Raw genomic sequence first — 15529 nt, 5'->3', positions numbered from 1 at the left:
AGTACAATAGATTCCTAATCGTGTAGGTGAGGGGATTCTCATTGTTACTATGCAGGAATTTCTTAAAGCAAGCAAACTTTTGTTCTCATCCAGGAAATACATTCAAGGGCAGGCATGCTGGCCAAGTGGCAAAAATGCAAAACCCACAAAACGTTGGCGGGGTACATACCGCCACTTTGCAGCGCTCTGCCGCCGCCGCCGGTAGGTCCGCGGGGGAGCCGGAGCCTCCACACGGCGCGATTCCCGCACGGACCGAAAAAGAAGCTCCAAAATGGAGCTTCTTTTTCCATCGCATTTGCGACGTAGCGAGGCGCCAGGGGCACACTCACTACGTCACAAAGGATGCGACCCGTACGGACGCTCAGCGTCCGATACGCAAAGATGGCGCCGGCCATGTAGAAGGGCCGGTGCCATCTTGTACGGACGGAGTCCGTACTAGGCCCAGGGGCGTCTATAAGAGACGCCCCTTTTTTAAAATAGGACGTCCTCCGGACGTCCCAAATGCCGGTGCAGAAAGCACCAGTGATACCTTTATTGGCCAACCAAAATAAACAAAACACATCATGAAAGTTTTTGAAGCTCCACTGGCTTCTTCATTAGGCAAAAGATGTTAAAAATCATACTGAAGATGAAAGGGGGGGGGGGGGAATGGTGTTGGAATCACAGGCCTACATTTTGTTACAAATGTTATTTCTGTTGATGCTCGGTTGATTTGAAGCGTTCTCAGTGCAGGAAGAAGCTACTCCCCTCTTGGCCATGTGGAGACCCAGATAAAAGACAGCAATATTTAAACTCTATTAGCAGCAGTAAAGTAACTCCTCTTTGGATCCAGGGTGTCTCTGAAGATTTTTAGATCAGCGCTTACCATGGAGTAAGCGCTGGTAAAACTCTGCTAAAACATTTAGGGAGCATGTGTGTGTGTGAAAGCCTAACTTGCTTTCTAAATGACAGGGAATTGTCCGCTCGTCTCCAGCGTCCCTGAATTGTTTGGGGAGCAGTCATTTCCCATGAATGGAAACTTTGCGTTCATGGGAAATGACTGCTCCCCGAATGATTCAGGGACACAGGAGGTGAGTGGACGATTCCTTGCCATCTAGGAAGCGCATCAGGCTTTCACACACATGCGCTTCTTAAATGGTTTAGCAGGGTTTTACCAGCACTTACTCCATGGTAAGCACTGGTCTGAAAATCTATTCTGTTTTTGTTTCTTAGGTATCACACTATTGTGGATTTTGTTCTATTGTAGCTCTAGAATCATCTTCTCACCCTCAGCTGTTTTTGTGATGATTTTTAGATGACATGAGCTGCTGGTGAAATATTCCACATAATGTTTTCATTTCCCACTGTGTTAACTGGTCAGGATTTTACCCATAATTTGTAACTGAAGTCGGCTCTTAAATGTCATTTCCTTATTAAGAAGTCAAAAAAGATAGAAAATTACTTGGGGGGGGGGGGGGAACCTTGCTTTTTGGAAGGTGATGCCACTTGAAAACCTAACAGTATAGGCAATATAAAATTTGCATATTAATAAAAGAAATCAGCAAAACTGAAGAGCCTTTAGGAAATGAACACCATTCATTTACCAGCACCATTCAGTACTTTGCTTGGTTTAAGTCTATGTAAAGAGAGAGGCCACAGATGAGTTTTTACAGCTGCCATCAAATGTAGTGGAAAGAAAATACCACCACAAGCAAACCTGATCCTAGCTAAATTAATCTTATCAGGGTCTCTCTCTTCTCCTCATATAGGTTTGTCTCTCCCTACACACACACACACCCCACACATAATAGATCAACAAAGTTTTTGAACTCCTGGTTGAAATGAATCATGAGGATACCTATTTTTTTCAAATCCGTGGCTTTATGCTAAAATGTTTTAAGCAGAAAGGCACCTTTAAATATAGTGTTCAAATGTGACTGTTACCTGTCCATTTTCCTGTGTTTTTGTGGGCATCTAATATTTGGGATTATTACAACCATAATAAAATCATATTCCCTAGAATTATAACTGTTGGGCAGTGTGAACTTTACAAAAATATGTAGTTATGTTTTCATGTAGCAAAATCAGATCATTTAAAACCCAGCAGGTTGGTAGATTGATGGTCAGTGTATTTTAAATCATAGCTAAAGTAATATAAAGAAGATTTATCATATTTCTTTCATTAGGTTGTGAAAAGTGAAGAGATAATATCTAGTAGGATTCAAGAAGATTTCCTTTTCATTGCGGATGGGAGCCAAATGCATTCATATGCGTTCATGTTGAGCAACCACTCCAGAGCTAAGTAGTTCTTTTATGTCATCATCCTTGTACCCCAATGTGCCCTTCAGTATCTCCAATGTGTGCTGACCAAGAAGAGGTGGTGGCTTTGGCTCAGAGACGTCAAACTGGCTGTACCTCACAGCTGGCCCTGTCAGAAAAGAAAATAGAACAGTAAGAAATGCTGTGCTCAGCAGCAGCCTCTATCTGGTGTCCCTATGCATAAATGGACTGATGTGTATCATTCACATTGCCTGATCCCCAGCATAGTAATGTCACAGCAGCCCCTTACTGGATCTGGACATTTAAAACTGTCCAGTTCTTATGCCCACAGACATAAGTCTATTTATGGAAAAATTAAGGCCCCAACAGGATTCCACCCTACAGCAAGAGAATTCTTATAGTACACTATCACTTCAAAATACACTACTTTCAACAATTCACACATCCAGCTGTGACTTGATAAATAATGGGATACTGTATATCATGTTTATATCAGCCCTAGAAAGCAATGGAAAGTTTCCAGCAACACCACAAAACATGTTGTTTGCCTAGTAGTTTTAACCAAGCCAACTTTAATGAAGGATGTCATTATTTCCTTCTAACAGAATACACAAATAATCAACAAATAGGAAAGCACCTTCCTCTTGGTTGACACTGGTTTTTTTGTTTAGATCATCACTGGACAGAGTTAGCTCCAAACCAGACCCATGAAATTACAGAAACACTTCCATAGTTCATGATTTACACATCTGAGTTTGCTGTGCTTTCATTCCAACCAGATCTTTTCATCTATATTCCAAAAAAGATATTGAATCACAAGAGTGCTTATGTGTGTTTAGAGTGCAAAATGAATAGTCCTAAGTGACCATATATTGAAATGATCTAATCTCTCTTCAATATTTGTTCACAGACCTTTTCAAGCTGATGTACATTATACAAATGCCATAAGGTTTTATCATCTGACACATAATCTCCAAATTAGTCTAGGGACTTGCAGAACTGGGACCACTAACAAAGCCATTCAGCCTTGGCTATCTGACTGTGGAAATAATTCTGTGGGTTTTTCTGTTTACAATTTTACTTCCATTATTTCCAGCAGGAGTTCCAGGAGGACATTTTGTACACTGATTATAAATCTGATATGCTAAAAGAACAAAAAAGGAGAAATGTATCTATCTACAGACTCGCAGTTTAACATGATGAAATCTTCATGACATAGCCCTTTCTCCTAGCATCTAATCTTGGATTGAAATATTGAGCCTTATCCTGCCTCATCCTCTTCGCTCTGTGACAACATCATAACAGATTAACAGGATGCTGTCATATTTTGTACAAAAGTCTGATTTTTGTTTTATTCAAAACTCAATCACAATGTTTTTGCAAACAAGTCCCAAAATATGAAAAATTATTAAAATGGGCACAAAAACTTTTGTAATTTTCCCCAACTGGAGAAAAGGGGGGGGGGGACCCAGCTCCCCATATTTTTCATCCCTGCATGCTAGAACAAAGTAAGTAAAGGTTTATATCCCTCTTGGAAAGTGTCTTGCAAAGTTACTTAGGAATGGATTCCTCATGTCACTATATTACTTCACCAACTGCAAAGCTTTTTCAGGCTCTGATCCTTAGAAATTGTCATTGGGTGCCTTCCAAGATTTGGTGGTCTAAGATCTGGTGGCATCTGGAATAGGCCAGCTCTTAAGTTCAAAAAGTACAGAAACTTTTGGTCTGCAAGAAAGTAGAGTCCACAAGTCACAGATGATGTCTTTTGCATGAGGAGGCTATTGTGCCTGAGAAACAACAATTTATTAAAAATGACTGTATTAAGATTTTGATTTGTGTGTGTGTATTCCTCACATAAAGTTCTGCACATTAATATTCATATTTTGACTTCTTTAGCAAGTTGCTGAGATACATGGTCCAGATAGCTCTTTATCATCAAGGTTTCCTACTGCTTCAGATAAACATTATATCAGTTATTCTTAAAGTACCAAATTGTCTCAGAGTTTTCCCTAGTACTTGAACTCCATGTCATCATAATAAATTTTGTTTATTTGGCGCCTTTCTGCCATAACATCCCAGGCGCCAAACAAAGTCATAAAGTTAAGATACAGAACACATTAAAACAGAAGATATAAAAGGCAGATAAGACAGTGGAAGCATCGTTTTGCTGCATTGGATCCCAAGAGGATTAAAGGGTTCTTTCTTTTTAAAAGGCTATACAGCCCAGAAAATTTTATGGAAGATTTTTGAGATGAAAGAGAAAAATGGCAAAAGCCAGGGACTTTTATTGGCTATTTTTCAAAGACTAAGTAACTCTGATTGCCCAGATTAATTTTGCACTTGTTTGAGTATGTGCCTGAGCATACATTGGATTTCCTGCAAAAGTGAGGGGGGGGGGGATTTATAATAGCAACTAAATTCTGTGGTTGTTTTAAAATCATTATTCAGAATCATACCAATTATTATTCATGTTTCTCATGCTAATTATATATCCCATGCTGACCTAGTTTGGAAATTAGGAACAGGACAATTTAAAAGGCACAACATATCAGTATTCCTTTTACTATTTCATGTACCAGTGAAGATATAAGGCTTTTGTTTTGGCTAAGGAATATATTATTGCCTTTTTTTCCCCATTCCTTCCCATTCCACTGCTTTGGGGGGTATAATGAGTAGTTACACCTGTATGAATTGTTCTCTAGACATTTACAAATATCTATGACATGTAGACACTTTGGCTGATATCCTACATTGCTCAGTTTAGTGTGAGAGTTCTACAGGCAGTAATCTGCTAAAGCTCCCCATGGTTTTCCTGTGACAGCCCTGCTGAGCAACCATTGCATGACTGCTGTGGAAAGGGGAGGAAGGATCAAAGTACCATCTTGCTGTGCCCAATAGTCAGATACTGAGCAATGGCATCCAGAATGTCTATTTGGAAGGCCACTGCAACAAGTTCATGTTTTTTTTGGGGGGGTGGCTTAGACCATTGCAGAGGGAGGAGCAGAATAAAGCCCCAAGAGGAGTCTCCTTCCCACACACCCTGGTTGCTTACCCCATGGAGGCAGTTCCAGATAACAACCCTCCACCACAATGGGGCACCAAGGTATACACCGATCTATAAGCCCCCCCCCCCCCGCCGCTACCAGCCAAGGAAAACCTATTTAATGACACCACCCTGAACCAATTGTCCAGTTCCCAACAGATACAGTATGGGGTAGGCAAACCCCCCCTGGTAATAGGGGGGAAATCCCTACACAGACCATAGATGACGAGCAAAGCTTACACTGCACTGAGGGTAGGAGGGCAAGTGGGTGGGTCGCAAAAGTGAAGAGATGATATTCTAGGGGGCAACAGACTTATTTTTTGTGGGTATTTTGGGCTTTCTCTGAAGATGCTGATGAAACGTCTGGAATAAAATCTTCTAGAACATGGCCACATAGCCCCCAAAAAACACAAAAAACTATGAATGCCGGCCATGAAAGCATTCTCCTTCAGAGTTGTTGTTACTCTCTGGCCTCTCTTCATGGAGGCCAACAAAGAGGCCCCTTCTCCTGCTGCAGATTTACTGCACAGCTCAGGGACCAATTGTATCCAGGCCTCAGGGACCAGGACTGAGTCTGTGATATGTGAAAACAGGAGGACAATAACAACTGGGTAGAAATTTTCCAGTTTCTGGAGGTGACTCCACAGCTTGCACCACCCACATATCTCATTGCATTATCATTTTAATCCCTTATTTGTAGTTTTTTTTAAAACATATGGTGAATTTATTGAACTCCATAGGCCAAGATCCTGTTCATCAGTTGCACAGCGTAAAAACTAATCTGGAGTTACTGGAGTACTCTTTTGTGCAGAACAGGCAGTCAGACCATCCAGTTCTTCAACCACCATTAAGAGCCACACATATAGAACCCCCTTAGCAAATTTAGACCTCACTCTTGCACAACCTCTAAAAAAGTGAAACTGCTTACATAGCAGCATTTATGTCAGCATAAAGCCACAGCAGGAGTCTTGCTATGGATTGCAAGACTAGGCATGAACTATAGTGGGCAGGGGAAAGACAACTTGCATGCCTTTGGCTACTGTTGCATTGTACCCCCCCCCCCCATCCACTCTAGCCAAAATAGGCATTGGTGAGGAATAATGGGTGCTGCAGTCCCACAGTTTGTGGTGGTCAGTATTGCACATATTGCACGTACTGTAACAATACGTAGAGTTCCATATTGTACATATTGCAGTCCAAGAAAATGCTCTGCTCAAACTGATGTAGAGACAATGTAGGCATGGCAGAGGCAAACAAAAGAGTTATACAAATACAATCCTATCTCAGTTGTGTTATACAGAGGACTTTTCAGAAGGGAAGGTCCTGGGAAAAGTTGTACCATCTTTTGAAGTTAGACCACCAGCCCAGAAGGAGGGTGCATTACAAAAAATATTGTCTGCAATATGGAGAAGGTAGTCATTGAAGTGTCAAGCAGAATGATGCTACCTGGCTCTGCCTAACTCCCCATGCCAGTTTAGCTGCTGTAGTGCAATCTGATCTTTGCAACTGAAACAGCTGGAATGCCCTAATTAAAATGGTCTCCCATCTGTCAGGCTGCTGCCATTATCCTGCTGCTTCCCATTCCAAACCATCATCTGTTTTATTTTAATGTTAAATTCTTAAAAGAATATTCAGCATTAGGGTCTGGGTAGGAATAAAAGAAAGCAAATTCCACATTCAGACCCCCATTCAGATAAATTTACAAACTGACATTTTGATCAATACCAACTTCGTATGAAGGACAAGCAAATGTGCTGACTTTCCATTTTCTGCCGCCAACCCTTGTCATGTAATATGCAGCTCATTTGAGCTGGAAAATATCAAAGCAACATGGGGCCTTTGGTTCAGGTTGTATGGGTGTGCATACAATGTATGTCCAAAACATTTGCCAGTCTCAACAGAGATTTTTCATTCTATTTCATAAAGGGCAAAGAGTTCAGAAATCATCCTTCTTCACCCATAAGGGATACAGTAAGTCTGAGAAAGTGAAATGCAAGAACCAGACACACCCATGAAAAGGAATGAAGTATAAAGCTAGTAAGTTATGGAAAGCCAGCACATTTACTTGTCTCATACACACACACACACACACACACACACACACACACACACAGACATTTTGCTTATGAGAGGGAGGGAGGACTTTGCATCCAAAAGAACAAATAAGAAGCTTGAGAGTATAAATTAGAGTCAGATTGGAAGCAACCACACATAAGCAATATTCCATCTCAAATATGCACAGATCAGTTTCATTAAAACAATTCCCCATTTTCCCTGATTTTTTCCACCTCCTGATGCTTTGGACTAGTTTCTTTCGTATTCCCTTTAACTGTGGAGCAAAGTGCTTTAGCTTACTTGGGTTCACAATTGTAATGTTCTAATCATAAGCAGCAGGTGCTTGGTTGAAATAGAATTTTTCCATCATCCACTGTCTGGGAGGATCAGCAGCACCTTCCTCCCACACACCCCATCACCTTTGATCCTTTGCCACTTACACTTGTGGGTTTCACATTTGACTGATTCTCTTTTCCCTTTTTGGAATGTTTTTCTTTTTCCCCTGCTCTGCCTTCAGCCTCCCCAGTTAATGCATCTTCCTTTTGCCACAATAGTTGAATTTAGGCTTTTGTTTGGATAAAATGGTTGAACTCCATTATCTTTAAAGACATTGTAAACATCAAAAATCCAGAGATTACATAAAATGCCCTTATGGTATGTCAATCTCTAACCCCAGAAATTGCATTTGTTGCCTTTTAAATGTATATGTTGTACAATTCCTACTGTCCCTTTGGATAAACTTAAGGCATGGAATTTTGCATACTGCAGTCCAAAAATAGTAGGTAGGGTAGTTGCTGATCCATGCCCTATATAATGTCCTAGGCTTTCCCCATGTTGTGATTTCTTGACTTGTATGGTTTCAGATCCTAGCAATGGCAGTCAGTGCTGTGGGAAAAGGGCTGGGAAAGACTAAATGTGATCATATGACAATACTAGGTTACGTCACACTATATGGAAGACTTTAATAGATAGACAACATTGTTTGTGCTAATGTCTCCCCTAATCTGGGTCTTTCTATGTATATTTACATCTTGTACAAAATCAAAACACAGTAGTAGTTATCAATGAAAAATAAGTTTTTGTGTCAGGTATTCAAGAAATATTATCTACAGTTCACCTATGGGAAAATAAATGAATGTTCAACTGCACATAAGAAATAATATATTAAACAACAGGATGGACAGACACAAATAACATGAGTGTTTCTTCAAATGTGATTAGTAGTTGCATGATTTCACATATAAACATAACTGACTGATTACTTTGGCTTAAAATATTAAACCAAAATAATTCTGCACACAGACACTACAAATGGGACTTGTCATTTCTTTCAGGTGCAGAAGGACCATGCATGTTGGAGAGTTCTAATCACAATGCTATAACTGGTATCACAATGCTACAACTGTGCAGTGTGGATACACTCCATGAGTGTTTTTTTGAAGATGTAAAATGAGCTCTTGTCAGTTCTGGTTGTCAGAACAAGTTTCAGAATGCTTTAATTCTAAATGTATTTCTCTTGTGGGACCAGGGTGGTGTAGTGGTTTGGCCACTGGACTATAACTCTGGAGAACGGGGTTCAAGTTCCTGCTTGGCCATGGAAACCCACACAGACTCTGCCCCAGAAATCCCCATGATAAGTTCATCTTAGGGTTGCCATAAGTTGGAAATGACTTGAGAAGGCATACAAAACAACAACAACATTTTTGTACTACATTGTATAATGTGGTTTTGTGATTCCAGGGTTCAAGCAAAAAACTTAAATTGCTGCCCTAAGTCTGAAGGCCACTCATATTCCTCTTATCCAACAGTCCCAAATCACTTGAGTAAATGCCAGCTCAGATGTCAAATTCTTCTTCACGTATTCCTACATATAGATTCTAACAGTCTAGTTTCTAACATGTAAGTTTATCGCACAGGGCTCCTGGCACGCAAATGGAACAGTACAAAAGGGGCTGGGAAGGAAACAGAATGGGTGGGGGATGCATTTTACCGCACACTAGAATGCCGCCAAACACCACCCAAAGTCCCCATTCTGTTCCATGCCATTCCCCATTCGGACCAGAGGAGGCGATTTTTGAGAACTGTTCAGAACAGTTCTTAAAAATCACCTCCTCTGGGACGGATGGGGAATGGAATGGGAACTTCCGGCATCTGTGTTCTGTGTATGGTAAAATGCATCCCCACCCGTTCCATTCCCTTCCTAGCCCCCTTTGTACCATTCCATTTGCATGCCAGGAAGCCTGTGGGATAAACTTAATGTATGGAATACCCATGGGCATGTTCTGGTTCTTAGAGCCTGAGGTTCAAGCAAAAAAGCAGGAGATACAAATTTAGATTCTTTGGACTACAATTCTCAAAACACCCAGTAAGACTGGCAACTGGCTTTTCTGGCTGGATTAATTCTAGAACTACAGAGAGAAAAGCCACACTCTTCAGAAAATAGTTTCTGCTATTATGGCAGCAATAAAATCTGAGTCTGGAAATACCACATGTTATCCACATCAATGTGCTCCAAATGTTACCAAAGTAGCTAGATCCTGAGGCAAACAGATATCAGCTTCATAAATCTCAAGAAAAACTCACAAAATACAAGATAGTATTTCCTGTCCCAGTACAGGGCATCATTTGTTCTGTAATTCTTCTCCTTTCGAAACAAGATAGACCAATTTTGCTTATAAGCAGCAGTGCATTTGGCCTGTGCCTTGCCTTACTAACATGAGTTAGAACTGCAGAATTCTCCAAAATGTGCCCCCAGCTTGCATGTTTCGCATACTCTACCCTTTAGTGTACTGAAAGAGCAAAGCAGTGGTCTCTTTCTGCTGCCATAGAGGTAATAATAATAAATAAAATCTTTATTTATATTTCCCACCTCTCCCCATGGATCGAGGCAGGAGTATAACACATCAAATCAGCATTACAACAAGCACAAAGAGGTGTCAAAATCCTGAGCTGAACTTTATCATATGCTGGAAGCACTGGAATGTGCCACACACAAAAGACTAGAAATAGCTGGATCTATCTGTCAGTTTTGCTTTCTCTCACATTTGAACTTTTAAAATCTGAAGTTCTATCTGTTATATTTATGAATAAATAAATCAAATATTGGTAATATCTAATCAGAAAAGAACTCAATAAAATTCTCATCTAAATTCAACAGGTACAGCTGCTCCCATCACTAAGAGGACCGTGTTGTACACACCTGCCATGGAGTTCTTAAAAGAGAATATTCACAGATTTTAACTCATCAAACTAATAATGCTGACTTAGCCTGTCTGGATTTGGAGGCCAAAGACTGGCTGACTGATCACTTGGGCTGCATCCACACTGCAAAAATACTCCATGGCTCAGTGTCAGGGAATTTTAGGAAGTGTAGCTTTGTGAGACATTTAGTCTTCTCTGAGAGACAAGGAGAAACAGAGTGGCTTTCATGCTAAGAAAAATGTGGCAACAGAAGTCAGAGAATACAATGCAAAAAAATCAGACCAAATCATTTCAGTAAGGATCCATGGTAAACCTATGATTATTGCCATAATTCAAGTATATGCACCAACAACAGAGGCAGAACAGGAAGAAATTGATAAATTCTATGAAGGAGTACAAGAAGAAATTGACAGCAACAAAACAATGGCCAACAGATTGGAAATGATCAATGTATATCCCCATCAAAAAAAAGGAGACACAAGAGACTGCAGCAACTATAGGACCGTAGCACTGATCTCCCATGCAAGCAAAATCATGCTCAGAATTCTGCAACATAGACTCTGACCATACATGGAGAGAGAAATCTCAGAGGTTCAAGCAGAATTCAGGAAAGGAAGAGGCACTAGGGACCACATTGCAAACATAAGATGGCTAATGGAGCCCATCAAAGAATTCCAAAAGAAAATCAGCATGTGCTTTATAGACTATAGCAAAACCTTTGATTGCATAGATCATAAAAGGCTATAGAATGCCCTTAAAGACATAGGTGTGCCAACAAATCTTATAGTACTGATGAGGGATCTGTACTCAGGACAAAAGACTACCGTCAGAACAGAATACAGAGAAACAGAATGGTTCCTAATTGGAAAAGGGGCCATTCAAGGCTGTATCCTTTCACCCTATCTGTTCAACTTGTATGCAGAACATATTATAAGAAAAGCAGGATTGGACACAGAAGAAGGAGGAAGAAAATAGGAAGAAAGAATATCAACAATCTAAGATATGCAGATGACACCATAGTACTAGCAGAAAACTTCAAAGACCTGGAACACCTACTAGGGAAGATCAAAGATGAAAGTGAAAAGGTAGGCTTAATATAAAGAAAACAAAAATAATGACCACCAAGGACCTTCACAAGTTCAGCCTCAACAAAGAAGAAATAGAAATCGTAAAAGAATTTACATACCTGGGATCAAGCATTGATAGAAATTGGGACTGCAGTCAGGAAATCAGAAGAAGATTAAGAATAGGAAGAACTAGAAAAGATTCTAAAATGCAAAGATATATAACTGAGCACAAAGGTTAGAATCATATAAGCCATTGTATTCCCTGTTACCATGTATGGATGTGAGAGCTGGACAGTTAAGAAAGAAGATAGGAATAAAATCCATTCATCTGAGATGTGGTGCTGGAGAAGAATGCTAAGGATCCCAAAAGGACAAACAAATGGGTCCTAGAGCAGATCAAGCTGGAAACCTCTCTGGAAGCCAAGATGACCAAAGTGAGGCTGTTGTACTTCGGACACATCATGAGGAGAAAAGACTCAAGAAAAGACAATAATGTTGGGAAAGGTGGAGGGAAGTAGGAAGAGAGGAAGGCCACATGCTAGATGGATGGACTCTATTAAGGAGGTCACAGGTATGGGGTTGCAGGAATTAAGCAGAGCAGTGGAGGACAGAGGGCCATGGAGATGTCTCATCAATAGGGTCGCCATGAGTCGAGGTCAACCTGAGGGCAGTTAACAACAACAAAAGAGAGCTCTGGTGCCATAACAAACTAAACTTCCCAGAATTCCATAGCATTGAGCCATGACACTTAAAGTGGTGTCAAACTGGATTATTTCGGCAGTGCGAATGTAGCCCAAGATGCAAATATGATTAAGGTGCTCACAAGAACAAGTCCCTTGCTCCAGGGACCTGTCCAAGGTTCTGAAAGACCTTCTGACCATCTTCTTTTCCTTATTCTGTATTCTCCATCTTTGAATAAAGATGCAGTCTCTCCCTGTTGGTCTCCTGCTCTATGTGTTTCAGGCCTCTCCCAGAATTGCTTCCTCCTCATGCCTCCACACAACAATTTTCAACCTAGCAATATATTCAGCTCATAATGCAAAGTAATACAATAACTAAGGCAGCAATTCCCCCTCTCAAACTTTTCACTTAATTTTCCCTTAAAGTATAGTACTCTGCTTGCAGAAACCTAGATCATTAAGCAGATAACAAAGAAGGGAGGGGGAAGTCCTCAGATTTCACCTATATAAAATGTGCAGAGTTAAGAGCTGCCCTTCTACCCAGCAAGCATACAAAAATGTTTAATGTGAACTTAGATACCTTTCCCAGATTGTTCAGATTCTCATTCTGATTCCTACACCAGCTGTTCTCTGCCAGATTCAATGTGCAGATTTCACTTTAATGCACTAACTATTCCCTAGTGACCTGCCATATAATGGTATCTTACAGGTGGAAGACATGTTTGTAATGGTAGTTCATCCACTTGCAGGAAAATATCATAAAATAAAATATTTTGGGTGGTGTTCCTGGATTCAAATGTGTTTCCCCAAATTTTTCAGATACTGTATCAATTAAAGAATGCCAAGAGTTGCTTCATCTCATCTCAGCAATTTTAGGCTGCATCAATAAAAGTATAGTGTCTAGATCAAGAGAAGTAATAGTGCCACTGTATTCTGCTTTGGTCAGGCCCCACCTAGAATATTGTGTCCAGTTCTGGGCGCCACAATTCAGAAATGACATTGAGAAACTGGAGCGTGTCCAGAGGAGGGCGACTAAAATGGTGAAAGGTCTGGAAACCTTGCCCTATGAGGAACGACTGAGGGAGCTGGGGATGTTTAGCCTGGAGAAAAGAAGGTTAAGAGGTGATATGATAGCGCTATTTAAATATTTGAAGGGATGTCATATTGAGGAGGGAACAAGCTTGTTTTCTTCTGCTCCAGAGAACAGAACCCGGAACAATGGATGCAAGCTCCAGGAAAAGAGATTCCACCTGAACATTAGGAGGAACTTCCTGACAGTAAGGGCTGTTCGACAGTGGAATGCACTCCCTCGGAGGGTGATAGAGTCTCCTTCCTTGGAGGTCTTTAAACAGAGGATGGATGGCCATCTGTCAGGGATGCTTTGATTTGGCTTTCCTGCATGGTAGGGGGTTGGACTGGATGGCCCTAGTGGTCTCTTCCAACTCTATGATTCTATGATTCTATCTACGTGTACCAGTTGGAGAATGTATTTTTTTCTTGAAAATCAATTTTTAAACCAGCTGTTATTTCTTTTCTTATGGAAATTTATATTGTTGCTTACGGGGAACTGGTTGCTATCATACGTAGGCATTTCCACCTGGGCTATTTAATTTTATTTTTGTTGCCTCACCATTCTATTTTTGGAGATTCACCCACAAAAATTAAAGCAGATTGTTTGTCCAGTCTCTTTTCAAAATATTCTACACAATTTATTAAATGTATTATATTTAATTTGTCTTTTGGGTAGAAATCCACATTTGTCCCGATTAAGCTAACATTTCAGTATATTTTTCAATCTCAATGCTAAAATTGCCACAAAAATTTTATAATCTACATTTAATATGGCTATAGGTCTGTAATTTCTGGGATCATCCATTCCTTTGTTTTGTTTAGGGATTAAGGTGATAAATGATGTTTTCCACGTGTCTGGTATTTTTCCTTCTAATATTTTATTCATTACATTTTGCAGTGGTTTAGATTATTAGTTAGTTTTTTGTAATACAAGACGGAGAATCCATCTGGGCCCAGTGCTTTTCCTGATTTAAGGTTTTTGATTGTGTCCATTATTTCTTGTATGGAAATTATTTTGTTTATAGTCTCTTGTTGTTCCTTACTAATTGTTGTTTCTTACTATCTTTGTTTAGAAGGATTTTTTCTATTTCTTTTTTATTTGTTGGTTTTTCCGAAAAAAGGTTTTTAAAATAGTTTTGGAATACCTTTTTAATTTGACTTTTTTTAAAAAAAATTCTATCTTCTTTTATTTTCCAAATAGTGCTTTTTTCTCAATACTTTTTTAGTTTCCAGGAAAGCCATTTTCCAAATTTATTGGTGGATTGAAAGTATTTTTGCTTTGTGTACCTATTTTTTTTTCTCCATTTCATCCACTAGGATCAGTGATCATTGTTTTTGCATTATCTGTATTTCCTCGATTAATTCTTTATTACCGAGTTTCTTTTTTAGTAATTTTTCTTTCTGTCTTATATCCTGTAATACTTTAATCATTTTTAATCCTTGCGCTTTCTTTAATTCTGTATTTTTTTGTCTAAAAAAACCTCTCATTACAGCTTTTGAGGTGTCCCATACCACCTGGTCTTCTACTTCTTTATTCAAACTCTCTTTAAAAATAAATCTAAGTTTTTTTGGGCTTGTCTCACTATATTCTCATCTTTTAGCAAATTTTAATTTAATCTCCAATTATAATCTTTCTTACCAGATTTAATCTCCATTTTAACTGGGTTATGATCAGACAATATTTTAGGGAATATATCCACTTTGCAAATTTTGGGAGCCATCATCGAGGAAATTAGATACATATCAATTCGGGACAAAGATTTATGGTGAATTGAAAAATATATATAATCTTTTGCATTTCCCATCCTTTCCCACCAGATATGGCAACCACATGACATGGCCCCAATTTTGCTTTTTGCCAGCCCAAAGGAAGTGCCCATAGTGTGGTCAGCAGCTTCATGGTGGCTTCCTGCCAGCTTGAGGGCTTGTGTCATAATCATAGAGGCCAATATGGATTGGTTATTGAATTTAACATTTTGTAAACCATGGACTCCATGAACTTGCCACATTTTGTGGCAAATGATAATCTGCCCACTCCAGATCAAAGAGCATAGTGCTCAAAGGTAGATAAATTATTCTGGGAAGAGGCAGAAAAACCCAGAAGCACTTCTCATGACTTCGACAATAAAAATGCAATGATTACAAGTTAAACA

The 15529-nt window shown here is 39.6% G+C and overlaps 1 protein-coding gene across 4 annotated transcripts in view; it reads right to left on the bottom strand.

The window, feature by feature from the left end:
- Positions 1 to 1109: 1109 nt before the first annotated feature.
- Positions 1110 to 15529, bottom strand: part of SUGCT (succinyl-CoA:glutarate-CoA transferase) — a 372291-nt gene continuing 357871 nt past the window's right edge. For 3 of the 4 annotated variants that reach the window (XM_042476870.1, XM_042476871.1, XM_042476876.1), the window contains one exon: positions 1110 to 2407. In XM_042476870.1, the coding sequence (XP_042332804.1) occupies positions 2244 to 2407 (164 nt within the window). In that variant the 3' untranslated portion in view covers positions 1110 to 2243. The remainder of the gene's footprint in view (positions 2408 to 15529) is intronic. The other variant, XM_042476872.1, reaches the window with a different exon arrangement.

Source organism: Sceloporus undulatus, chromosome 6 (assembly GCF_019175285.1).
Source record: "Sceloporus undulatus isolate JIND9_A2432 ecotype Alabama chromosome 6, SceUnd_v1.1, whole genome shotgun sequence".
Lineage (NCBI taxonomy): Eukaryota > Metazoa > Chordata > Lepidosauria > Squamata > Phrynosomatidae > Sceloporus > Sceloporus undulatus.
Note: the sequence above shows the minus strand (reverse complement) of the source record. Positions and strands in the feature narration are given on the sequence as shown.